Raw genomic sequence first — 21,965 nt, 5'->3', positions numbered from 1 at the left:
ACCTTGGCTTTGCTTACGGTACACATATTTTTCCTGACACCTTCGATAAAACACAAGATCACTCATGTGGAGATGTCAGCACTGATAGTCAGCTTTTACACAAATAAGAAAAAAAGTATATCTCCCGAAAAGCACATTCAGCAGCTACACCCGCCATTAAAGAGGGCACTATAGAACAAGTGGAAGACAACTATTATATCGGTACTTGTGTAATGCTTTTATTCAGGACTACAAAGTCAGAAACAACATCTGCTTTTGAGTCACCCAGTAATGTACCAATGATCTAGAAGTACAGTCCAGCAAGGCACTGCAAGATCAAGATAATTAAACCAACTTTTGGCACTTTTCTCCACATTGAATCGAATCCTGGATGCTAACGAGGAGCTGAAAGCTGGTTCGATGGTTGTCACACTCATCTTCCTGGGAGATCTTTAAATGTGTTGCAGATATCGAAGATGTCAGATGAAAGACTTTTTAACAATATCTCCTGTGGCCATGTGACAGTTCAGAAAAAAAATGTCTCAGATTTGCAGGTAACTGCTGCCACTGTGAAAGCAAGCCATGAATACTGGACTATTTCTCATGCAAGGTATGGAAGTGGGGACCTGATTTCATTATACATGAAACAACTCACAAGAGACACTGGTCTTGGCTTTGCAGTTATGTTATGGATGTAAAATCAAGTAGGTTGGTGTATTGTCATTAAAGTGTTTGAGCAGAATTGTGTTATTGTTGTTGGGTGCCATAAATAAAGATCTGTGGAAAAACAAATCCTAGTAGCGAAACAGATTTGTAAATAATTTGGAATTAATATTTTATTTACAAAAACTTCCAACAAGCTCCAATATAGCTGATGCAATGTCAATTCTGAAACTTTAGAGAGTCTAAGATCTGATAGGTGAAAGAGGCATTATCCAATCGCAGCCCCACACGGACATCTGAATACACACATTGCATAATTTAGAAAACTGCTTATGCGCCACCTGGGAAGTAGATATTCAGTATTCATTTCCATTTGAAATTGGTGATTTTGTACGATCACTATGACACCATCAATGTAATCTTGATGATTGTTTCACGGAATTGGTATAGTGTGAACAGCACCTGATAAATCAATAGGTAGATGTGCTGCTTTCATTGTACTGAGCTGGACTGACTGAGAAGATCCCAGGTTAAGTTCCTGGTTTGTACTGAGTGAGACAATCTCAGCCAGGGAGATAGAGTGTTTGCATTGGCTTAAGCTCCAATGGGTTGGAGAAGGAAAAAAATGATCTAGGTTTCCTGCTACTGCTCACTATTTTTTTGTCCAAAAAGAATAGGACAAATCTAATCCATCCGATTACTGCCCCACCAGTCGACTCTCAATCATCAATAAAGTGATGGAAGGTGTCATCAACAGTGCTATCAAGTGGCACTTACTCACCAATAACTGATGCTCAGTTTGGGTTCTGCCATGAGCACTCAGCCCCAACATTCCCTGAAACATAAGGTCAGAAGTGGGATGTTCGCTGTATGTTACATGGTATTCAGTACCATTCGCATCTCATCAGATAATGAAGCAGTCTGAACCCACATGTAGCATGACATTGACAACATTCAGTCTTGGCCTGATATGGGCAAGTAACAGTTGCACCACACAAGAGGCAGGCAATTGTCATCTCTAACAAGAGACAGTTAAACCATCTCCCCTCGACATTCAACAGCATTACCATTGCTGAATCCCTCACCATCAACATCCTGGGGGTCACTATTGACCAGAAACTTAACTGGTCCAGGATGCAAGAGCAGGTCAAGTCTGGATATTCTGCAGTAAGTGACTCACCTCCTGACTCCCCAAAGCCTTTCCACGATCTACAAGACACAAGTCAGGAGTGTGATAGAGTACTCTCCACTTTCCTGAATGAGTGAAGCTCAACACTATCAAGGACAAAGTAGCCAGTTGATCGTCTTCCTCCACTTCTGTAAGATGAAGACCTTTTTTAATGGTAAGATTGTGAAGGACAGAGCAAGTAACAATTATTAAGGAAACTATAGTTGAGTGCACCCGCCTACAATCTGATTGGTCCAAATATCTAAATTGAGCTTTCAGGATGTCAATGGTTTTCTCAATTACTATCCTTATGACTCTGTACCTCATTGTGTGCAGTTGTTCAGGTGCTCTGATGTTTTGTAGTGGGGTAATGAGTCATTGCTGCAATGGGCAGCCCTTGTCCCTGAATACCAGCCTGAACCCTGACCTCAGCCGGTGAACGGCCCAGGATACTTGACTGCCTTAAAATGAAAGCATGTGGCAACTTTTTGGGTAGCAGGCATTCATATGCACGATGATGTGCTTGGAATCACATCAACTTGTACATTCACTGTTTACTGGATTCTGCAAGGGAAAACAAATGACTGCACGTATCCCATAAGGGCTCCTCCGACCTGAGGACTTTGCAAGTTTCTAAAACTGAATTGTTCTTTCCTGTTTCTGTGTGACTTCCATAGGGAGCAAGGTGAACTGGGTAATACTACAAAATATGCTTTTTGTAACCAGCTTAATGCGGATTGACTTCAATGTCATATCCCCTTGTGTACCCTGGAAATTTCTGTGGCAAAGAAATTGAGTGCCATTATCATTTTAACTACATCACTTAGTGCCATGCCAGTAATGGGGGGGGAAGCTCTAAACATCTCTTTATCATCTCCCTGGGAAACCATAGCTGCCTAATACAGTGGTGTCTGGGTAACTTTAGATAGGAATGCTTTGATCTGAAGATTTTTTTAAATAATTCATTTCGTGGGATGTGGGCATCGCTGGCAAGGTCAGCATTTGTTGCCCATCCCTAATTGTCCTTGAGAAGTTGAGCTGCCTCTTGAACCACTGCGGTCCATCTGGTGCAGGTACACCTACAGTGCTGTTCGGGAGGCAGTTCCAGGATTTTGATCCAGCAACATTGGAGGAACGGCAATATATTTCCAAGTCAGGATGGTGGGTGGATTGGAGGGGAACTTGCAGGTGGTGGTGTTCCCACGTGTCTGCTGCCCTTGTCCTTTCAGGTGGAAGAGATCGCAGGCTTTGGCGAGTCAGGAGGTGAGTTACTTGCTGCAGAATTCCCAGATGTTGTGCAACAGATATCTGTAGATTTGTGCCAGCCCATGTGTATGGTACATGCCCTCTGAGCTCCTTCCACATCTTCTTCACTGTCCTCCACAAAACATAGGTAGAGAGGGATGGCTAGAGAAAAGGATGTTGTTGGAGTTTGAGCAATTGGCTGCTGGACGACAGAGATGATAGTAGTAAAGATGGCACTCCAGAAACAATTATGTAGTCAGCAAAGTCCAAGTTTAGCCAGCCTAACACCAATAGCTCATCAAATTATTAAATTAAGCGATAGTACTTCAAATTGGCCACGCAACACTTCAGGTCTACTAGAATCTCGAACAAACTGGAGTATCATTGATGCACTGGTGTTAATTTTTAGTGTCAGTCACAATCCATGCACAAGGATTTTAAGAGTGGGGTGGGTTTTTGGAGGGCACTATTAGAGATCCCACGACTTGTGATCAATGTCACAGGACTTCATGTCGCGTTTGCAGACGTCTTTAAAGTGGAGACATGGACGGCCGGTGGGTCTGATACCAGTGGTGAGCTCACTGTACAATGTGTCTTTGGGGATCCTGCCATCTTCCATGCGGCTCACATGGTCAAGCCATCTCAAGCGCCGCTGACTCAGTCGTGTGTATAAGCTGGGGGTGTTGGCCGCCTCAAGGACTTCTGTGTTGGAAATACGGTTCTGCCACCTGATGCCAAGTATTCTCCGGAGGCAGCGAAGATGGAATGAATTGAGACGCCGCTCTTGGCTGACATACGTTGTCCAGGCCTCGCTGCCATAGATCAAGGTACTGAGGACACAGGCTTGATACACTCGGACTTTTGTGTTCCGTGTCAGTGCGCTAAAGTGTGGCGAGTCGAAGAGACTTAGCAGTTGGCAGGAAAAAAGACAGAGGCGCAAGGGGAGAGCCAACGGTGTAACAGCCCCGACAAACAAATTTTTCTGCAGCACCTGTGGAAGAGCCTGTCACTCTAGAATTGGCCTTTATAGCCACTCCAGGCGCTGCTTCACACACCACTGACCACCTCCAGGCACTTACCCATTGTCTCGAGATAAGGAGGCCAAAGAAGAAGAAGATTAGAGATACATTTATTAAATGTCACATATAACAATAGGACGAAATGTAATGTTAACGCTATATTACTCGGCAGTAAACGATAATCTCCCAAATTGATTTCCCTCTTAGTTTTTGTTGGCCAGACTGAAATTGATGTTGCACCGCCCCTTTAAATGTGATCGTCGGCTACAGCCTTCCTGACGTCTTCAGCTACATCTGTACAAACTGCTGAATAAAAGGGATTGCGGATGGGGTTGTGTTGTTGCTGGTTTTCTGTATCTGAGAATTGGCGACGATTTTCCGCAGCTGGGAGAAATATTTTGGGCTTTTCTTTTGTTCGGGCGCCGCGAGGGCAGCAAAGTTCCGGGGTCCTGGGAGCGAGGACCTGGTCGGCATGTTCACCTAGAAAAATACTGGGACCAGGAGAGAAAGAGAGTAATAGTGATAGAGTGGGAGAGAGAGAGAGAGATAAGTAAGTAAGTAAGTAAGTAAGTAAGTAAGTAAAGAGAGAAAGAGGGAGAGTGGGATAGGACAGAGAGCGATAGCGGAATATATATATGTAGAGAGAGTGGAATAGGGAGAGAGAGGGTGAGTGGAATAGGTACAGAGAGGGAATAGGGGGGAGTGAGTGAGTGGGAGAGGGGTTGTATAAAGGGATAGAGGGGGAGGTGGGTAGAGAGAGAGGGGTGGTGGGTAGAGAGAGAGGGGTGGGTACTGGGATAGAGAGAGGGGTGGGTACTGGGGGAGAGGGAGGACTGGAAACCAGACAGGGAGGGTGAGAGATTGGGATAGGTAGGCAGTCCAGCAGTGGTCGAACACCTCATTGAACTTGAAAACCCCACATGTTTCACTCCCTCTGAACAAAATGAAAGTAGTTGCTTTAATCAGGTAAAATAACATCTCCATGATAGAAATGGTTTTTTGCAGCCTCTGCTGTTTCCTCATGTTTTTGCATTGTGAAATTTATTCTTTTCAATTCATTACATTAGGAAACTACCTAGTTTAACCATTGCCAGATCTGGTTGGCTGGGCCACATAAAGCGCTATCGGGCCAGAACAACTCATTACTCAAGATCATCCTGAAATACAAAGCTAATACTCCACAACACCCCTTTTCTGCACCACTGCCCCATCCACTCCTCTGAAGTGCGAGGAGCTCAATGATTTTTGCCACGAAGATTGAGACCACCTCTTCTGCATTCCTGCCCCTCCCCTAACCCTGAACCAGCATCCTTTTCTAATTTACTCCTATCTTCCCTCATGATCTCTCGGAGCTCATCTTGTCTGAGAACTACCTCTTGCTCTTTTGATCCCATTCCCACGAAACTGCTGCCCACACAGCTTCCCCTCCTAGCACTACATGAACTGATTATTGTCATCGGTTCCCTCTCCTTGGGCACTGTCTGCCTCACTTTCAAAACTGCTGCCATCACCTCACTCCTCAAAAAACTCACCCTCAACCCCTCAGTCCTTGCATACTACCGCTATGTCTCCAATCTGCCTTTCCTCTCCCAAGATCTCGAATGTGTTATTTCCTCCCAAGTCCCTGTCCACCTTTCCCACAGTTCCATGTTTGAATCTCCAATAAGGTTTCCTCTCCTGGCACAGCACTAAAATGGCCCTTACACATGACATTCTCTGTAACATGCATTATTCTTCTTCGTCTGTCTTAACCTGTTGATGCTTTTCATATAATTGACCATAACATCCTCTTCCAATTCCTCCTTACTATCCATCTCAGTGGGATTGTCCTCTTTTGATTCCACACTTACCTCTGCAGCCACAGCCAGAACATCTCCAGCAATGGGTTCTCTTCCTGGCATTGTATCGCTACCTCTGGAGTCCACTAAGAATCTGTTCTTGGCCTCGTCCTCTTTCTGATCTACACATTGGCCCCGGGCGAAATTGTAATAGGTTAGCTTCCACACATATGCTGAAAGCATCAAACTCTCTTGACCTCTTCAGTGTCTTTGTTGTCAGACTGCACACATCCAGTCGGCAATGAGCCTCAGTTTCCTCCAGTTAAACATTGGGAGACTGAAGTATTTGGCACATGCCACAAACTCCTATTCCCTTGCCACAAATTTCATCTTCCCCAGCCATTGTCTCAGGTTGAACTAAATTGTTTGTGATGTGGGTATCCTATTTGACCCTTAGATGAGCTTCACACCCTGTTTCCTCTCCACCACAAAGACCAAACTACTTCCACCTCCATAAGGTCATCTCTGCCCTTGCCTCAGCCCATCTGCTTCTGAAACCTTCCTCAACCAATTTGCTGCTGAAACCCTCATCCACACCTTTAGCATCTTCAGATGACAGTTGCAGTGCTCTCTTTGCTGGCCTTCTTAGCTCGACGCTCCTCAAGCTTATGCTCATCCACAGTCCTGCTGCCGCATGCTATCCCATAACGAGTTCTACTCACTGATCACCCCTGTGCTTGTTGACCAGTGTTGGCTCCCAGTTCCCATCCTGTTCAAATTTAAAACTTTCACCCTCATGTTCAAATTCCTTAAGGACCTCTCTCCCTTCCTATCTGTAACCTTTTCCAGCCCTCTGAGGACTTTGTGTTCCTCCAACTCTGCCCTTTCGTGCAACCCAAAAAATGTCTTTGCTCCACCATTCATGGCCAATGTTCTCAGCTGTCAGACTCTAAGCTCTGGAATTCCCTTGCTAACTGATTCCACCTCCCTTAAGCTACTTATAACCTATCTGTTTCCTGCTAATGTCTCCTTTGGTGTCGATTTTTGTCAGATAATACTTCTCTGAAGCACCTTGAATTTTTTACCTCTTTAAAGGTGCTGTATAAATGCAAGTTGTTGATGCTGTCATTCGTATCTTCTCATCATAAAAGTTTAACAAGGAATTGAGGTGAAGTCCTGAATGCTTCTGCAAATGAGCGGAAATGATTTAACTTACATTTGAATGTGTAGTGATGATAATAGAGTGGCTTATGGGCTTTTCTTAGTCTAGTGAAAATAATTTTTTTTTGCAGTGGTGGAAAGGACAGCTGTTACAATATGATGCAGTGTGTGGCAGCTGGGCATGAAGTGGTGGCATTAGCTAATTTAAGACCCTCTAATCACAAAGGTAAGCCGTTTCCATCAATGCATCAGATATTCAGCCTTTTTTCAACATGGCCTGTCCTTTACAGCTTGCAATAGGAAATAGATGTATACTACACAACTTCAGAATGTGCACTATTCTCCAAGTAAAGAGACCAGAGAAGCAGTCTATATTGTGTATATTCCCAGAACCCAATGTCACACCTCAGCACCAACCTCCCAGCACTCTTAACAACCTGGAACTCCCTTGCTGTGGCTGCTGCATTCATCACACTGTACCCAGACTTTAAAATCCTTCCATACTCCGTTACTGTCATCCCAAATCCTAGCATCTCTTTCCACTATTCTGACATCTCAATTCAGCCAATTTGATTTATGCCACCTGACATCAAGAAAAAGCCAAGTGCACTGGACACAGTAAAGGCAATGGTCCCTGACAACACCTCATCTGACTACAGTGCTGAAGACTTCTGCTCCAGAACTAGCCATGTGTCTAGCCAAACTATTCCAGTACAGCTATAAAACTAGCACCTACTCTACAATGTGTAAAATTACTCATGTCTGTCTTTTCCACAAAAAGCAGGACAAATCTACTTGGCCAGTTACCGCTCTGTCAGACTATTTATCAGGAGCAAAGTGATTGTAGGAGTCATCAACAGTGTATCAAGCAGCATTTCCTCAAAAATAACCTCATCGATTCTCACTTCGGATTCTGCCACGACCACTTGGCTCCAGACCTCATCACAGCCTTAGTCCAAACATGGACACAAGCTTGGTATGAGTTAAGATACAGGCAACATAGATGGATGTGCACAGGTTTATGTAGATTGGAGGATGGGAGGCCGTACGAGAGAGCATTGGAATAGTTAAGTCTAGAGGTAACAAAAACATGGATGCGGGTTTCAGCAGCAGAAGAGCTGAAACAGTAGAAGTTGGGCGATTTTACAGAGGTAGAAGGAGGCAGCCTTGTTGATGGATGGATTTTAGTCTGAAGCTCATCTCGAGGTCAAACACAACAGCAAGGTTGCAACTGGTCTGGCTCAGATGCAGACAGTTGCAAGGGAGAGGGATGGTCAGGGAACAGAATTTGTGGCAGGGACCAAAGACACTGGCTTCAGACTTCTCAATAATTAGTTTGAGAAAATGTCTGCTCATCGAATACTGGATGTCAGATGGGCAGTGTGACAAATCTGAGACGGTGGAAGGATCAGAGAGGTGGTAAGATAAAGCTGTGTGCCATCAGTGTAGATGTATATGATTTGTTTTCAGATGGAACCACTGAGGGGCAGCATGTAGATGAGAAATAGAATGGAGCTGAGGGTAGATCCTTTAACACCAGATGTTACAGTGCGGGAGTGAGAAGAAGAGCCATTGCAGGTGATTCTCTGACAAGAAGTCTTTAGATAAGAATTGAACCAACCAAGGGCGGTTCCACCTAACTGGAAGACAATGGAGAGGCATTCGAGGAGGATGGTGTGGTCAACTGTGTTGAGGGCTGCAGATAGACTGTGAAGGAGGAGGAGGGATAGTTTATCTCGGTCACAGTCACATAGGATGTCATTTGTGATTTTGATGAGGGCCATTCCAGTAATTCCAGGACAAGGTAATTTGTTTGAACGGCAGCCCATTCACCAACGTAAACATCCACTCCCTCTATAACCGGCGTACCGTGGCTGCAGTGTGTATTATCTCTAGTAAGGTTGTCCAACCTTTTCATGTGGGGGCCACATTGCAATTTTTGTGTTACATCATGGGCCGGTGATACAATTTCGAAAAGATAAAGGCATTAAAAATTTATCTTACTATTAATCAAAACCACAACAGATGTACATTTTTGTAAAGAAGCTTTAAATGAAAAGATTAATTTATTGACTGACTTTCTTGTCACTATGTTGGACACTAATTTAGTGTCATTTTTTTGTTTGCACAAGTAGTCAGCGTTTGCCCGCACGATTGTTATAGCGATGCGGAGTATTCCAGATAGATGTCCATCTGTCAGGACTGATCTCAGTCACTCTCTCTCCCTCTCTCTGTCATTGTCTGTCTGTCTGTCTCTCTTGCTCTCTCTCTCTCAGTCACTCTGCGTTGCCCCCCCCCACTTGCTGTTGCCCTCCTCCCTGCTTCCCCCCCACCCCCTCTCTGCGTTTTTCCCCAACTTTCTCTCTCTGCTTCCCCCACACCCTCTCTGCGCTTCCCCTACCCCCTCTCTGCGCTTCCCCCAGCCCCTCTCTGCGCTTCCCCCAGCCCCTCTCTGCGCTTCCCCAGCTCCTCTCTGCGTTTCCCCAGCTCCTCTCTGCGTTTCCCCCACCCCCTCTCTGCGCTTCTCCCACCCATCTCTGTGCTTCCCCCCACACCCTCTCTACGTTTCCCCCCACCCCCTCTCTGCGTTTCCCCCACCCCCTCTCTGCATTTCCCCCACCCCCTCTCTGCGCTTCCCCCCCCCCCCAGCCCTCTCTGCGCTTCCCCCCACCCCCTCTCTGCGCTCCCCCCCACCCCCTCTCTGCACTCCCCCCCACCCCCTCTCTGCCCGTCCCCCCCACCCCCTCTCTGCCCTCTTCCCCCACCCTCTCTCTGCCCTTCCCCCCACCCCCCTCTGCCCTTCCCCCTCCCGCTCCTCCCCCCCCGCTCTTTCCCCCCCCCGCTCCTTCCCCCCCTCCTGCTCCTTGCCCCCCTCCCGCACCTCCCCCCCTTCCCGCTCCTTCCCCCCCGTTCCTTCCCCCCCTTCCCGCTCCTTCCCCCCCACTTCTGCTCCTTCCCCCCCCTTCCCGCTTCACCCCCCTGCTCCTTTCTCCCCCGCTCCTTCCCCGCTCCTTCCTCCCCTCCCACTCCTTTCCCCTCCCGCTCCTTCCCCCTTCCGCTCCTTCCCCCTTCCGCTCCTTCCCCTTCCTGCTCCTTCCCCTTCCCGCTCCTTCCCCCCACTTCCCGCTCCTTCCTCCCCTTCCCCCCCCCCCCCCGCTCCTTCCTCCCCTGCTTCTTCACCGCCCCCGCTCACTCCCCTCCTGCTCCTCCAACCCCCCCCCCCCCCCAGCTCCTTCTCCCTCCGCCCCCCGGCTCCTTCTCCCCCATCCCGCTCCTCCTTCCTCCCTCCCGCTCCATCTGGGTTTGTGGTTGGTCAGTTCTTTTTAAAAACATCGTGCTGTCGCTTTCACAACTGACAGGTGCTGACATTGGGAAACAACGTTTTCCCAACTTCATACGTATTCGGGTTTTTTTGGCTTTTAAAAAAAAGTCTGATCCTGCCGGAGAACCCCGAACCTGTCCGAAGTTGGGAAAGCGCTTGTCCTGCTGTCAGCTGTGAAAGTGACAGCGGATGTTTTTAAAAAGTTGGTCTGGAAGAAGAAACCAATGGGAAATTTCTCATCGTGGGCGGCACAGTGGCGCAATGGTTAACACCGCAGCCTCACAGCTCCAGCGACCCGGGTTCGATTCTGGGTACTGCCTGTGCGGAGTTTGCAAGTCCTCCCTGTGACCGTGTAGGTTTTCGCCGGATGCTCTGGTTTCTTCCCACATGCCAAAGACTTGCAGGTTGATAGGTAAGTTGGCCATTATAAATTGCCCCTAGTATAGGTAGGTGGTAGGGGAATTGAGGGAAGGTAGGGATGTGAGAGGGTAATGGGATTAATGTAGGATTAGTATAAATGGGTGGTTGATGGTCGGCACAGACTCGGTGGGCCGAAGGGCCTGTTTCAGTGCTGTATCTCTCAATAAATAAATAAATCTCTGAAATACATCTGCGAGCCCAATTCTGACCTATAGGATGCCTCTGTGGAAATCACCAAAGCCTCTTTGGCAGCACTTCCTGATTCTGCGATGTCCCCCATTTAGAAGGACAAAGCAAGGGAACACCAGCATCTGCAGGTTCGCCTTCAAGTCACACATCATCCTGACTTGGACATGTATTGTCGTTTCATGGTTGTTGCTGGGTCAAAAGCCTAGAACTCCCTACCAAACAGCATTGTGAGAGTATCTTCACCATGTGGATTGTGGTGGTTCAAGAAGGCCTACCACCACTTTCTCAAGGGCATCTAGGGATAGGAAATAAAATGGCAGCCTTGCCAATGACACTCATATCCCACTAAGTCCGTCACATTGCCTGATTTTGCCCCTACCTCAGCTCTGCTGCTGCTGAAACCCTCATTCATGCTTTCGTTGCCTCTAGACTTGACTATTCCAATGCACTTCTAGCTGGTCTCCCACATTCTACTCTCTGTAAACTTAAGGTCATCCAAAACTCTGCTCCTCATGTCTTAACTTGCACCAAGTCACGTTCCCCTACTGCCCCTATGCTCACTAACCTGTGTTGGCTCCCGGTCAAGCAGTGTCTTTATTTTAAAATTCTCGTCCTTGTTTTCAAATCTCTCCATGGCCTCGTCCCTCCCTATCGCTGTAATCTCCTCCAGCCCCACAACCCTCCAAGATGCCTGCGCTTCTCTAAATCTGGCCTCTTGTGCTCACTGATTTTAATCGCTCCACCATTGGTGGCTACGTCTTCAGTTGCCTCGGCCACAAGCTCCCTACACCCCTCCACCTCACTTTCCCCCTTTAAGGCACTCCTGAAAACTTACCTCTTTGACCAAGCTTTTGTTCATCTGATTTAATATCTCCTTTTGTGGCTCAGTGTTATACTTTATTTTATAATGCTCCTCTAAAGCGTCTTTGGGACGTTTTATTACGTTAAGTTGTTATTGCGAATGAATGAAAAAAGAACATCACTAAAACAGAATATCTGGTAATTTATCTCACTGCTGTTTGCGGGACGTCCTGTGCACAAATTGAGAGGAGCGTTCCTACCTTACAACTATGACTATACTTCAGCAGTACTGGGTGTAGAGACTTCGGGTCTTTCTGAGGTTCTGAAAGGTGCTCAATAATTTAAGTTCTTTATTTCTTATAGATATACTCAAAATGATTGGGGATGGGTAATTTAGTTTCAAGATTTTAAATGCTGAAAGGAGACTTGGGCCCTACATAAGATAGATATTTTATTCACCCCTTATTAAAGTGAATCTTGGTAAAGAATCTTTTTCATTCCATGAAGTCATTGAGTGGAATGAAATCTCACTGTAGTTAACACAATTGAGACCATATTTACTAATTTGAGAGACTGTGAGATATCTACTGAGAAAATAAATACATCACTATTAACAAAATCAATAGAAGAAAGAATCCATTAAGAATAGCAAAACCACACTTCACTGTTCCTATAATAGAAGACAAAGTATCTTAGAGAGAATTTGAACAGCAGTTTTAAAAAAAAGAATTACTTATGATTAGCTTTATCATCATTTCTGTTTTAGTCTTCCATTTTTGTTTATTTACATTGAAACAGTGAGATACAGCAACATTTCTGGAGCTGGTTTGGGTGAGTTATTGGCCTAGTGAGTATTTTGAAATGAAATTGTCAGTAAATTGAAGCATTAACATGGGGTGATAGAGATATCTTTTCATGGTAATTCAATTTCCTTCGTAAGAATCAGTAACTGCCACCTGAAAGTTCTCCTTTGATGACCAGAACAAACACTATTTAAGCAAAAATAAGCATTAAAAACCAAAGAATTGAAATGGATGGCACAGTGTACTAACATACTGTCCTCTTGCCTCATCATTCCGGACAGGATTGGAACTGTGATGGAAGTCTCTTTCTGCTGTTTGTAGATTCTGCATTAAATTAGTTTCAGCAGACTGAAATGAGTTGACAGTGGCAAACGATGAAGGAAGACATGTACTTATATAGCCTCATCACATCTCAAAGCACTTGAATGAATTATTTTTGAAGTGCAGTAACTGTTACATAGATAAACTTGACAGATACTTTGAGGGAATTCCACCAACGGCAATGTAATGAATGACCACAGAGGGTGGCGCAGTGGTTAGCACCGCAGCCTCACAGCTCCAGCGTCCCAGGTTCAGTTCTGGGTACTGCCTGTGTGGAGTTTGCAAGTTCTCCCTGTGACTGCGTGGGTTTCCTCCAGGTGCTCTGGTTTCCTCCCACATGCCAAAGACTTGCTGGTTGATAGGTAAATTGGCCATTTAAAAAAAATTGCCCCTAGTGTAGGTAGGTGGTAGGAGAATTGAGGGAAGGTGGGGATGTGAGAGGGAAAAAAGGGATTAATGTAGGATTGGTATAAATGGGTGGTTGATGGTCGGCGCGGACTTGGTGGGCCGAAGGGGCTGTTTCTGTGCTGTATCTCTCTATGACCAGTTAATCTGTTTGGGGCGGTGTTGGTTAAGGGCTATTCTTCAAATACCATTAGATCTATAAAAGCCACATGGACTGCTGTAACAGGCAGATTAGGCCTTCAAGACGTCTCATCTCTGGAGCTGTTCCCTGAGTACTGAACTGGAATGTCATGCTAGTTTGTGTGCTTAAATCTTGGCATGGAGCTTGAACTTACATCCTCTGACTCAGATGTGTTTTACCAACTGAGCCAAGGTGACAGGTAACATAAAGGGTCACAAGACACAAAACTGCCAATCTCACTCATGGAAACCATAAGGATTGTTGGCACACGAACTGAAAGCATTCACAGTGGCATGGTTCTGACTCCTTTCTGAGGTTAGGGTTCAAACAAATTACAAATGAAAAGCAGAAACAGCTTTACTTTGCTTTATTTACTTATCCTTATCTGTGCTGGAATGTTCAGTGATTGAACTGGGTGCTAAGGGTTGAAGTGTTCTCATCCTTGCCTTGATGAGCTTCCAAAGTCAAGAAATTTAAAAAGGAGTTAAAGAATGATATTTTAAAGGATCAGATCGTTTGGTGGCTATGATACTGAGCTAGTAATCTTCGAGGTCTGGATTAATCATCCAGAAAATGAGAGTTCAAATCCTGGCCTGGTAGTTGGAGAATTTGGATTCAGTTTGAAAAAAAATTGTGGAAAGTGACTATGAAGCTACAAACCCAACTGGTTCACTAATGTCCTTCAGAGAGGGAAATCTGCTGGCCTTACTCGGTCCAGCCTAGATGTGCCTCTATTCCTACACCAATGAGATTGACTCTTAACGGCCCTCTGAAGTGGCCTAACAAGCCACTGAGTTGTATCAAACAGCTAAAAAGAGCACCACAGGATGACTATAGTTCAAGAAAGGAGACCACCATCACCTTCTCAAGGCAACTAGGCATGTGCAGTAATACGGTCCTTACCAGGGACATGCACATTCCAAGAATGAATGTTAAGAAAACTGTTCTAGAGAAATGCTCATCACTTCCAAAATATGGGTGAGCATTTTGAATTTTAAACTTCCAGTACAGTATAGGGCTACTGCTTCAATTTCACAGTGTAATTCATTTTTCTCCTTTTAGTGCCATTTTCATTCCTTTCTGTTGCTATAATTATTCTTAAAAATGTTGCTATCTTTTTCCTGTCATCTGTGACATTCTCCCTTGCTTGTTTGTTGATGTCGCTCTCTAGCTGTCTTTATTTCTTTTTTTCTGTTTCTCTCCATTTCTCTCTTTAACTGTTATATTCCCTTTTTTCTAATGATGTGAATAATTTTAAGATAACCAGCTTGGTATTTCTTCTGAAAATACATATCAGCCGTGAGGGGGAAAGTTGGCCTGTCATAGGAATCCTTTCATGTTTGGTGACACATCTTGCTGAAACTGTATGTAGAGCTCGGCAGTAAAAATCCTGCTTTCAAGGCTGCAACACCAAGGTCAGTTTATTACATCAGCAGCCACATTGTTAAATAATCTTGTTGCAAAAGAACCTTTAGGGATGAGTGACCAGAGTATGATAGAATTTTACATTATGGTTCAAAGTGAGGTATTTAATCTGAAGCCAGGGTATTAAATTTGAACAAAGGAGATTATGAAGGTATGAGGGGCAAATTGGCTGAGGTGGATTGGGAAAATGCATTAAAAGGTATGACAGTACATAGGCAATGGATAGTCTTTAAAGAAGTATTATATAGATTACAGCAACTATACATTCCTTCAAGGCACAAAAACCCAAAAAGAAAAGTCAGTCAACCGTAGCTAACAAAGGAAGTTAAGATTGCATAAGATTAAAAGAAAAAGCCTATAAAAGTTGTCAGAAATAGTAGTAAACCTGAGGATTGGGATGATTTTAAAATACAGCAAAGGGGAACCAAGAAACCGATAAAGGGAGAATAGAATATGAATGTAAACTAGCAAAAAACATAAAAATGGACTGTAAAAGCTTCTATAGGTATGTAAAAAGGAAAGGTTTGGCTTCGACAAATGTAGGTCCATTACAGGTGGAGACAGGAGAATCTATAATGGGGAATAGAGAAATGGCAGAGAAGCTAAATGATTACTTTGTGTCTGTCTTCACTGAGGAAGATACAAGAAATCTCCAAGAATTAGAGATCCAAGGGACTAGGGAGAATGAGGAATTGAAGGAAATTAGTATTAGTAAGAAGGTTGTATTGGGGAAATTAATGGGGCTGAAGGTTGATAAGTCCCCAGGACCTGATATTCGACATCCCAGAGTGTTGAAAGAGGTAGCTATGGAGATAGTGGATGCATTAATAATCATCTTCCAAAATTCTATAGATTCTATAGAGTGGTTTCCTGTAGATTGGAAAGTAGCAAATGTCAGCCCACTATTTAAGAAGGGAGGGAGAGAGAAAACAAGGAACTACAGACCTATTAGCTTTACATCAGTAGAGGGAAAATGCTAGAATCTATTCTAAAGGATGTGATAAATGGACACGGATAATAATCAACATAGTCAACATTGATTTATGAATGGGAAATCATGTTTGACGACCTGATGGAGTTTTTTGAGGATGTTATGAACAGAATAGGTAAAGGGAGTCTGTGGATGTAGTACACTTGGATTTTCAGAAGGCTTTTGATAAAGTCCCCCACAGGAGGTTGGTTAGCAAAATTAAAGCACATGGGCTAGGAGGCAATATACTGGTATGGATTAAGGAAGAAAACAGAGTTGGAATAAATGGGTCATTCTCGCATTGGCAGACTGTGACTAGTGGGGTACCGCAAGTATAAGTACTTGGGCCCCAGCTGTTCACGGTATATATCGGTGATTTGGGTGTGGGCCCCAAATGTAATATTTCCAAGTTTGCAGATGACACAAAACTAGGTGGGAATATGTGCTGTGAGGAAGATGCAAAGTGGCTTCAAGGGGATTTTGACAGACTTAGTGAGAGGGCAAGAACATGGCAGATGGAATATAGTGTGGACAAATGGGAGGTTATCCACTTTGGTAGGAGGAACAGATGTGCAGAGTATTTCTTAAATGGTAAGAGATTAGAAAGTGTAGATGTGTACAGGAGTAGCGAATCCTCTTGCGATAAAGGTTAACATAGCATTAGCCTTCCTAATTGCTTGCTACACCTGTATGCTAACTTTCAGTTGTATAGAACCTTAGTTAGACCACACCTGGCGTTCTGTGTGCAGTTTTGGTCTCCTTACCTTAGGAAGGATATTATTGGCCATAGAGGGAGTGCAACAAAGGTTCCAGGGCTTCTTCCTGGGATGTTGGGACTGTCCTACGAAGAGAGATTGGGGAAACTGGGCCTGTATTCTCTAGAGTTTCGAAGAATGAGAGGTGATCTCATTGAAACCTACAAAATACTTAAAGGGATAGACAGGCAAGATGTTTTACCCTGGTTGGGGAGTCTAGAACCAAGGGACACAATTTCAAAATAAGGGGGAAGCCACTTAGGACGGAGATGAGGAGAAATTTCTTCACTTAACGGGTTGTGAATTTTTGGAATTCTCTATATCCTGGAGGGCTGTGGAAGCTCAGTCGTTGAGTATGTTTAAAGCAGAGATTGACAGATTTCTAAATACCAATGATATAAAGGGACATGGGGATAGTATGGAAAAAGGCATTGAAGTGGATGATCAGCCATGATCGTATTGAATGGTGGAGCTGAATGGCCTACTCCTGCTCCTATGTTCCTATATATAATCTAGATATCTATCCAGTTTGACAGGCAGCTGTCGGTCTTGAAAAATGATGGTATAACTGCCAAAGCAGTCTAGTTAGTTTTGTATGCTGTAATGTCCTAAGTAGCTGAAAAGTCTTAATTATTGAAGAATAGTCCTTGCCACAGATGGTGCAGGAGTAAATTACAGAGCCAGACCATGATGCCAGAGCAGCATTAACTCCTGAAACCGAGGTGCTTTCCTCTTTTTCAGCCATCTCTCTCCAGTCTTTTGGTTCTCTGATGCAGCACAGTTCTTCAGTGGGCCTGTTGTTAGCTGCATCTTCCAAGCTTGTATTTTTCAAATTTGTTCATGGGATGTGAGCATCGCTGGCAAGGCCAGCATTTATTGCCCATCCCTAATTGCCCTTGTGAAGGTGGTGGTGAGCTGATTTCTTGAACTGTTGCAGTCACTCTGGTATAGGTACACCCACAGTGCTGTTAAGAAGGGAGCTCCAGGTTTTGGATCCAGGTACAGTGAAGGAACGGTGATATATTTCCAAGTCAGGATGGTGTGTGTCATGGAGGGGATCTTGGATGTGATGGTGCTCCCATGTGTCTACTGCCCTTGTCCTTCTAGGTGGTAGAGGAAGGTGCCGTCGAAGGAGGTTTGGCAAGTTGCTGCAGTGCATTTTGCAGATGGTGCACACTGCTGCCACTGTGCACCGGTGGTAGAAGGACTGAATATTTAGGAAGGTGGATGAGATGCCGATCAAGCGGGCTGCTTTGTCCTGGATGGTGTCAAGCTTCTTGAATGTTGTTGTAGCTGCACTCATCTAGGCAAATGACGAGTATTCTATCACACAGGCATTGGGGAGTCAGGAGGTGAGTTACTCGTCACAGAATTTCCAGCCTCTGACCTGCTGTTGTAGCCACAGTATTTATTTCAGTTTCTGGTCAATGGTAAACCTCCAGGATGTTGATGGTACAGGATTCAGCGATGGTAATGTCATTGAACGTCAAGGGGAGATGGTTAAATTCTGTCTTGTTGGAGATGGTTATAGCCTGGCACTTGTGTTACGTGGATGTTAGTTACCATTTATCAGCCCAAAGCTGAATGTTGTCCAGGTCTTGCTGCATGCTGGCACGGACTGCGTCAGTATCTGAGGAGTTGCGCACGGTACTTAACACTGCAATCATCAGCAAACATCCCCACTTCTGACTTCATGATGGAGGGAAGGTCATTGATGAAGCAGCTGAAGATTGTTGGGCCTAAGACACTACCTTGAGGAATCCTGCAACGATGTACTTGGGCTAAGATGATTGGCCTCCAACAGCCAAAACCATCTTCCTTTGTGCTCGGTGTGATTCCAACCAGTGGAAAACTTTCCCTCTGATTCCAATTGACTTCAATTTTACTAGGGTACTTTGATGCTACACTCGGTCAAATGCTGCCTTGCTGTCGAGGGCAGTCACTCTCATCTCACCTTTTGAATTCAGCTCTTTTCTTCATGTTTGGACCAAGGTTGTAACGAGATCAAGAGCCAAGTGCTCCTGGCAGAATCCAAAATGAGCATTGGTGGGTGGGCAGGTTGTTGATGAGTAAGTGTTGCTTGATAGCACTGTCAATGACACCTTGCATCACTTTGTTGCTGATTGAGAGTAGACTGGTGGGCCAATAATTGACCAGTTTGCATTTGTCCGTTTTGTGGACAGGACATATCTGGGCAATTTTACACATTGTCGGGTAGGTGTTGTAACTGTACTGGAACAGCTTGGCTAGGGGCGCAGCTAGTTCTGGAACACAAATCTTCAGTACTACATTGGGATGTTGTCATGACCCATAGCTTTTGCTGTATGGGGAGGCAGTAGTGTAGTGGTTATGTCATGTTACAAGGATTTCCTTTTTTTGTATTAAAACTTAGGATTCTGTATTTTTAAAAACTGAAAAGGAGTTCAGTGGACATTGAGATATCTGAAGAGCTGAACTTTATGGATGTTTTTGAAAGGAAGTTCAACAAAAGTTGAACTGACAAACAAGGACTGGAAAGCAGGTAATTTCAAGGAAACCAGCAGGGGCTGACCTCAGAGCTACCCTCTGCTGTGACGAGGGAATTTATGACTTGGCACGTGACTTGTTTCTGGAAGGTTTTGGTTTCAGTTTGAATTGTTGAAAAGCCAGTGGGTCTGGACTAAAGCAGGCAATTGGAATTTGACTTGGACTTGCCTGATGATCAGAAGAACCAGACACGTTTTACCTCTTTGAAGAATCCTTGCTCTTGAAAGGAAAAAGGCTTGTATGAAATTGTACTGTTGCCTCTGCATGCATTTATTTGAAGAAACCCTGAATATATGCAGAAATCTTGCATCTTTAAAAAGGACTTTTGCATCGAATGTGTGACAGAGAACTGACGCCTGTTGCAGCACACCTCATGGAAGACTTATGTGAAGCTTCTACAGTGAAATCTCTTTGAACGCCTACCCAACCCAGACTGTTCATCAACCTTGCCTCGAAAGACTTCGAGTGGCATCCAACTATTCAACTTTGGGACACCTCACCAAACCAAAGAACTTCCTTCCAGATCATGGCAGTCTCAGTTTTTTTATTTTTATTCCTATGAAACAGCTGTAAACCAAAAATCCCTTTTTTCCCAGTTAACTGGTTTTTGAATGTATGTGCGAGTGCATGAAGGCGAGGGAAAAATTAAGCTTTAATATCTCAATTCTTTTTATTTATTCATTATTGGTTAAGACTTGGTTTTATAATAAATGGTTAATTTTGTTGTTTATGAAGGAAACCTGGTTGGTGTGCTTTATTCTGGGGACAAATAGAGTATCTAATTAGCTATTTTGGTAAGTGGGAAAATTTATTGGGATGCTGTGACCCATGGAGAAGTGGGACTGAATCAACAGTGCATTCCTCCTGCCTTACTAGACTAGTAACCCAGAGCCCCAGGCTAATGCTCTGGGGACATAGTTTCGAATCCCACCATGGCAGATGGTGGGATTTGAATTCAATTAATAAATCTGGAATTAAAAGAAAAGCTAGTCTAGTGGTGACCATGAAACCATTGTCGATTTTTGTAAAAACCCATCTGGTTCACGTCCTCAGGGAAGGAAATCTGCCGTCCTTACCTGCTCTGGCCTACATGTGAATCCAGACCCACAGCAATGTGGTTCACTCGTAAATGCCCTCTGAACTGGCTTAGCAAGCCACTCAGTTCAAGGGCAATTAGGGATGGGCAATAAATGCTGGCCTAGTCAACGATGCTCACATCCCAGAGCTTAGATTTGATCTGTTGACTATGGGATCGCTTAGCCCTGTCTATCACATGCCGCTTCCGTTGTTTGGCATGCAAGTAGTCCTGTGTTGTAGCTTCACCAAGCTGACCCCTCATTTTTAGGAATGCCTGGTGCTGCTCCTGGTATGCCCTCCTGCACTCTTCATTGAGCCAGGGTTGGTCCCCTGGCTTGATGGTAATGGTAGAGTGGGGGATATGCCATGCCATAAGTTACAGATTGTGGTTGAATACAATGCTGCTGCTGAGGGCCCATGGCTCTTCATGGATGCCCAGTTTTGAGTTGCTAAAGGACATTAGTGAGGACATTACAACAATCGACAATAGTTTCATGGTCACCATTAGACTAGCTTTTAATTCCAAATTTATTAATTGAATTCAAATGTCACCATCTACTGTGGTGAGATTCGAACCTTTGTCCCCAGAGCAATAGCCTGAGCTCTGGATTACTAGTCCACTGACATTACCACTACCCCACCGCCTTCCCCTATGATGGTGGAGAATTAAACAACTGACAGGAGGAAGAGGAGGCTCCACAAATATCCCCATCCACTCCAGGCTGAAGAATTTGCATCTATCTTCAGCCAGAAGTGCCAAGTGGATGATCCAAATCGGCCTCCTCCTGAGGTCCCCAGCATCACATTTGCCAGTCGTCAACCAATCCGATTCACTCGATGTGATATCAAGAAACGGCTGACGGCACTGGTTACTGCAAAGGCTATGGACCCTGACAAAATTCTGGCAATAGTACTGAAGACTTGAGCTCCAGAACTGGCCGCACCCCTAGCCAAGCTGTTTCAGTACAGCTACAACACTGGCATCTACCTGGCAGTGTGGAAAATTGCCCAGGTATGGTCCTGTGCACAAAAAGCAGGACAAATCCAACCCAGCCAATTACCGCCCTATCAGTCTACTCTTGATCATCAGTAAAGTGATGTAATGTGTCATCGACAGTGCTATCAAGTGGCACTGGCTCAGCAATAACCTGCTCACTGACACTCAGTTTGGGTTCCGCCATGGCCACTTATCTCCTGACCTCATCACAACCTTGGTCCAAACATGGATAAAAGAGCTGAACTCAAGAGGTGAGGTGAGAGTGACTGCCCATGACATCAAGGCAGCATTTGACCGAGTATAGCATCAAGGAGCCTTCGCAAAACTGTGTCAATTGAAATCTAGGAGAAAACTCTCTGCTGTTTGGAGTCAACCTAGCGCAAAGGAAGATGGTTGCGGTTGTTGGAGGTCAATCATCTCAGTCCAAGGACACTACTGCAGGAGTTCCGCAGGGTAGTGTCCTCGGCCCAACCATCTTCTGCTTCATCCGTCAGATTCCCTCCATCATACGGTCAGAAGTGGGGATGTACGCTGATGATTGCACAGTGTTCAGCATCATTCACAACTCCTCAGATATTGAAGCAACCCATGTCCAAATGCAGCAAGCCCTGGACAACATCCAGGCCTGGGCTGATAGTTGGCAAATAACGTTCACACCATACAAGCGCCAGGCAATAACCATCTCCCCTTGACATTCAATGGCATTACCATCGCTGGAACCCCCACTGTCAACATCCTGGGAATTATCATTGACCAGAAA

General features: G+C 44.8%; 1 protein-coding gene across 6 annotated transcripts in view; it reads left to right on the top strand.

Annotated features, from left to right (window-relative positions):
* Positions 1-4,898: 4,898 nt before the first annotated feature.
* Positions 4,899-21,965, top strand: part of dph6 (diphthamine biosynthesis 6) — a 391,285-nt gene continuing 374,218 nt past the window's right edge. For 5 of the 6 annotated variants that reach the window (XR_010975725.1, XM_068039383.1, XM_068039385.1 and 2 more), the window contains exons 1-2: positions 4,899-5,040; positions 7,145-7,239. Coding sequence is in view for 5 of the 6 variants with exons in the window: in XM_068039383.1 (XP_067895484.1) it covers positions 5,018-5,040; positions 7,145-7,239 (118 nt within the window). In the remaining variant the exon portion in view is untranslated. Of the gene's footprint in view, positions 5,041-7,144; positions 7,240-8,733; positions 8,818-21,965 lie in introns of those variants that run through there. The other variant, XM_068039384.1, reaches the window with a different exon arrangement.

The sequence above is a fragment of the Heterodontus francisci genome, chromosome 9 (genome assembly GCF_036365525.1).
Source record: "Heterodontus francisci isolate sHetFra1 chromosome 9, sHetFra1.hap1, whole genome shotgun sequence".
NCBI classification, from domain to species: domain Eukaryota; kingdom Metazoa; phylum Chordata; class Chondrichthyes; order Heterodontiformes; family Heterodontidae; genus Heterodontus; species Heterodontus francisci.
The sequence above is the reverse complement of the archived record's forward strand: the minus strand, read 5'-3'. Positions and strand labels throughout refer to the sequence as shown.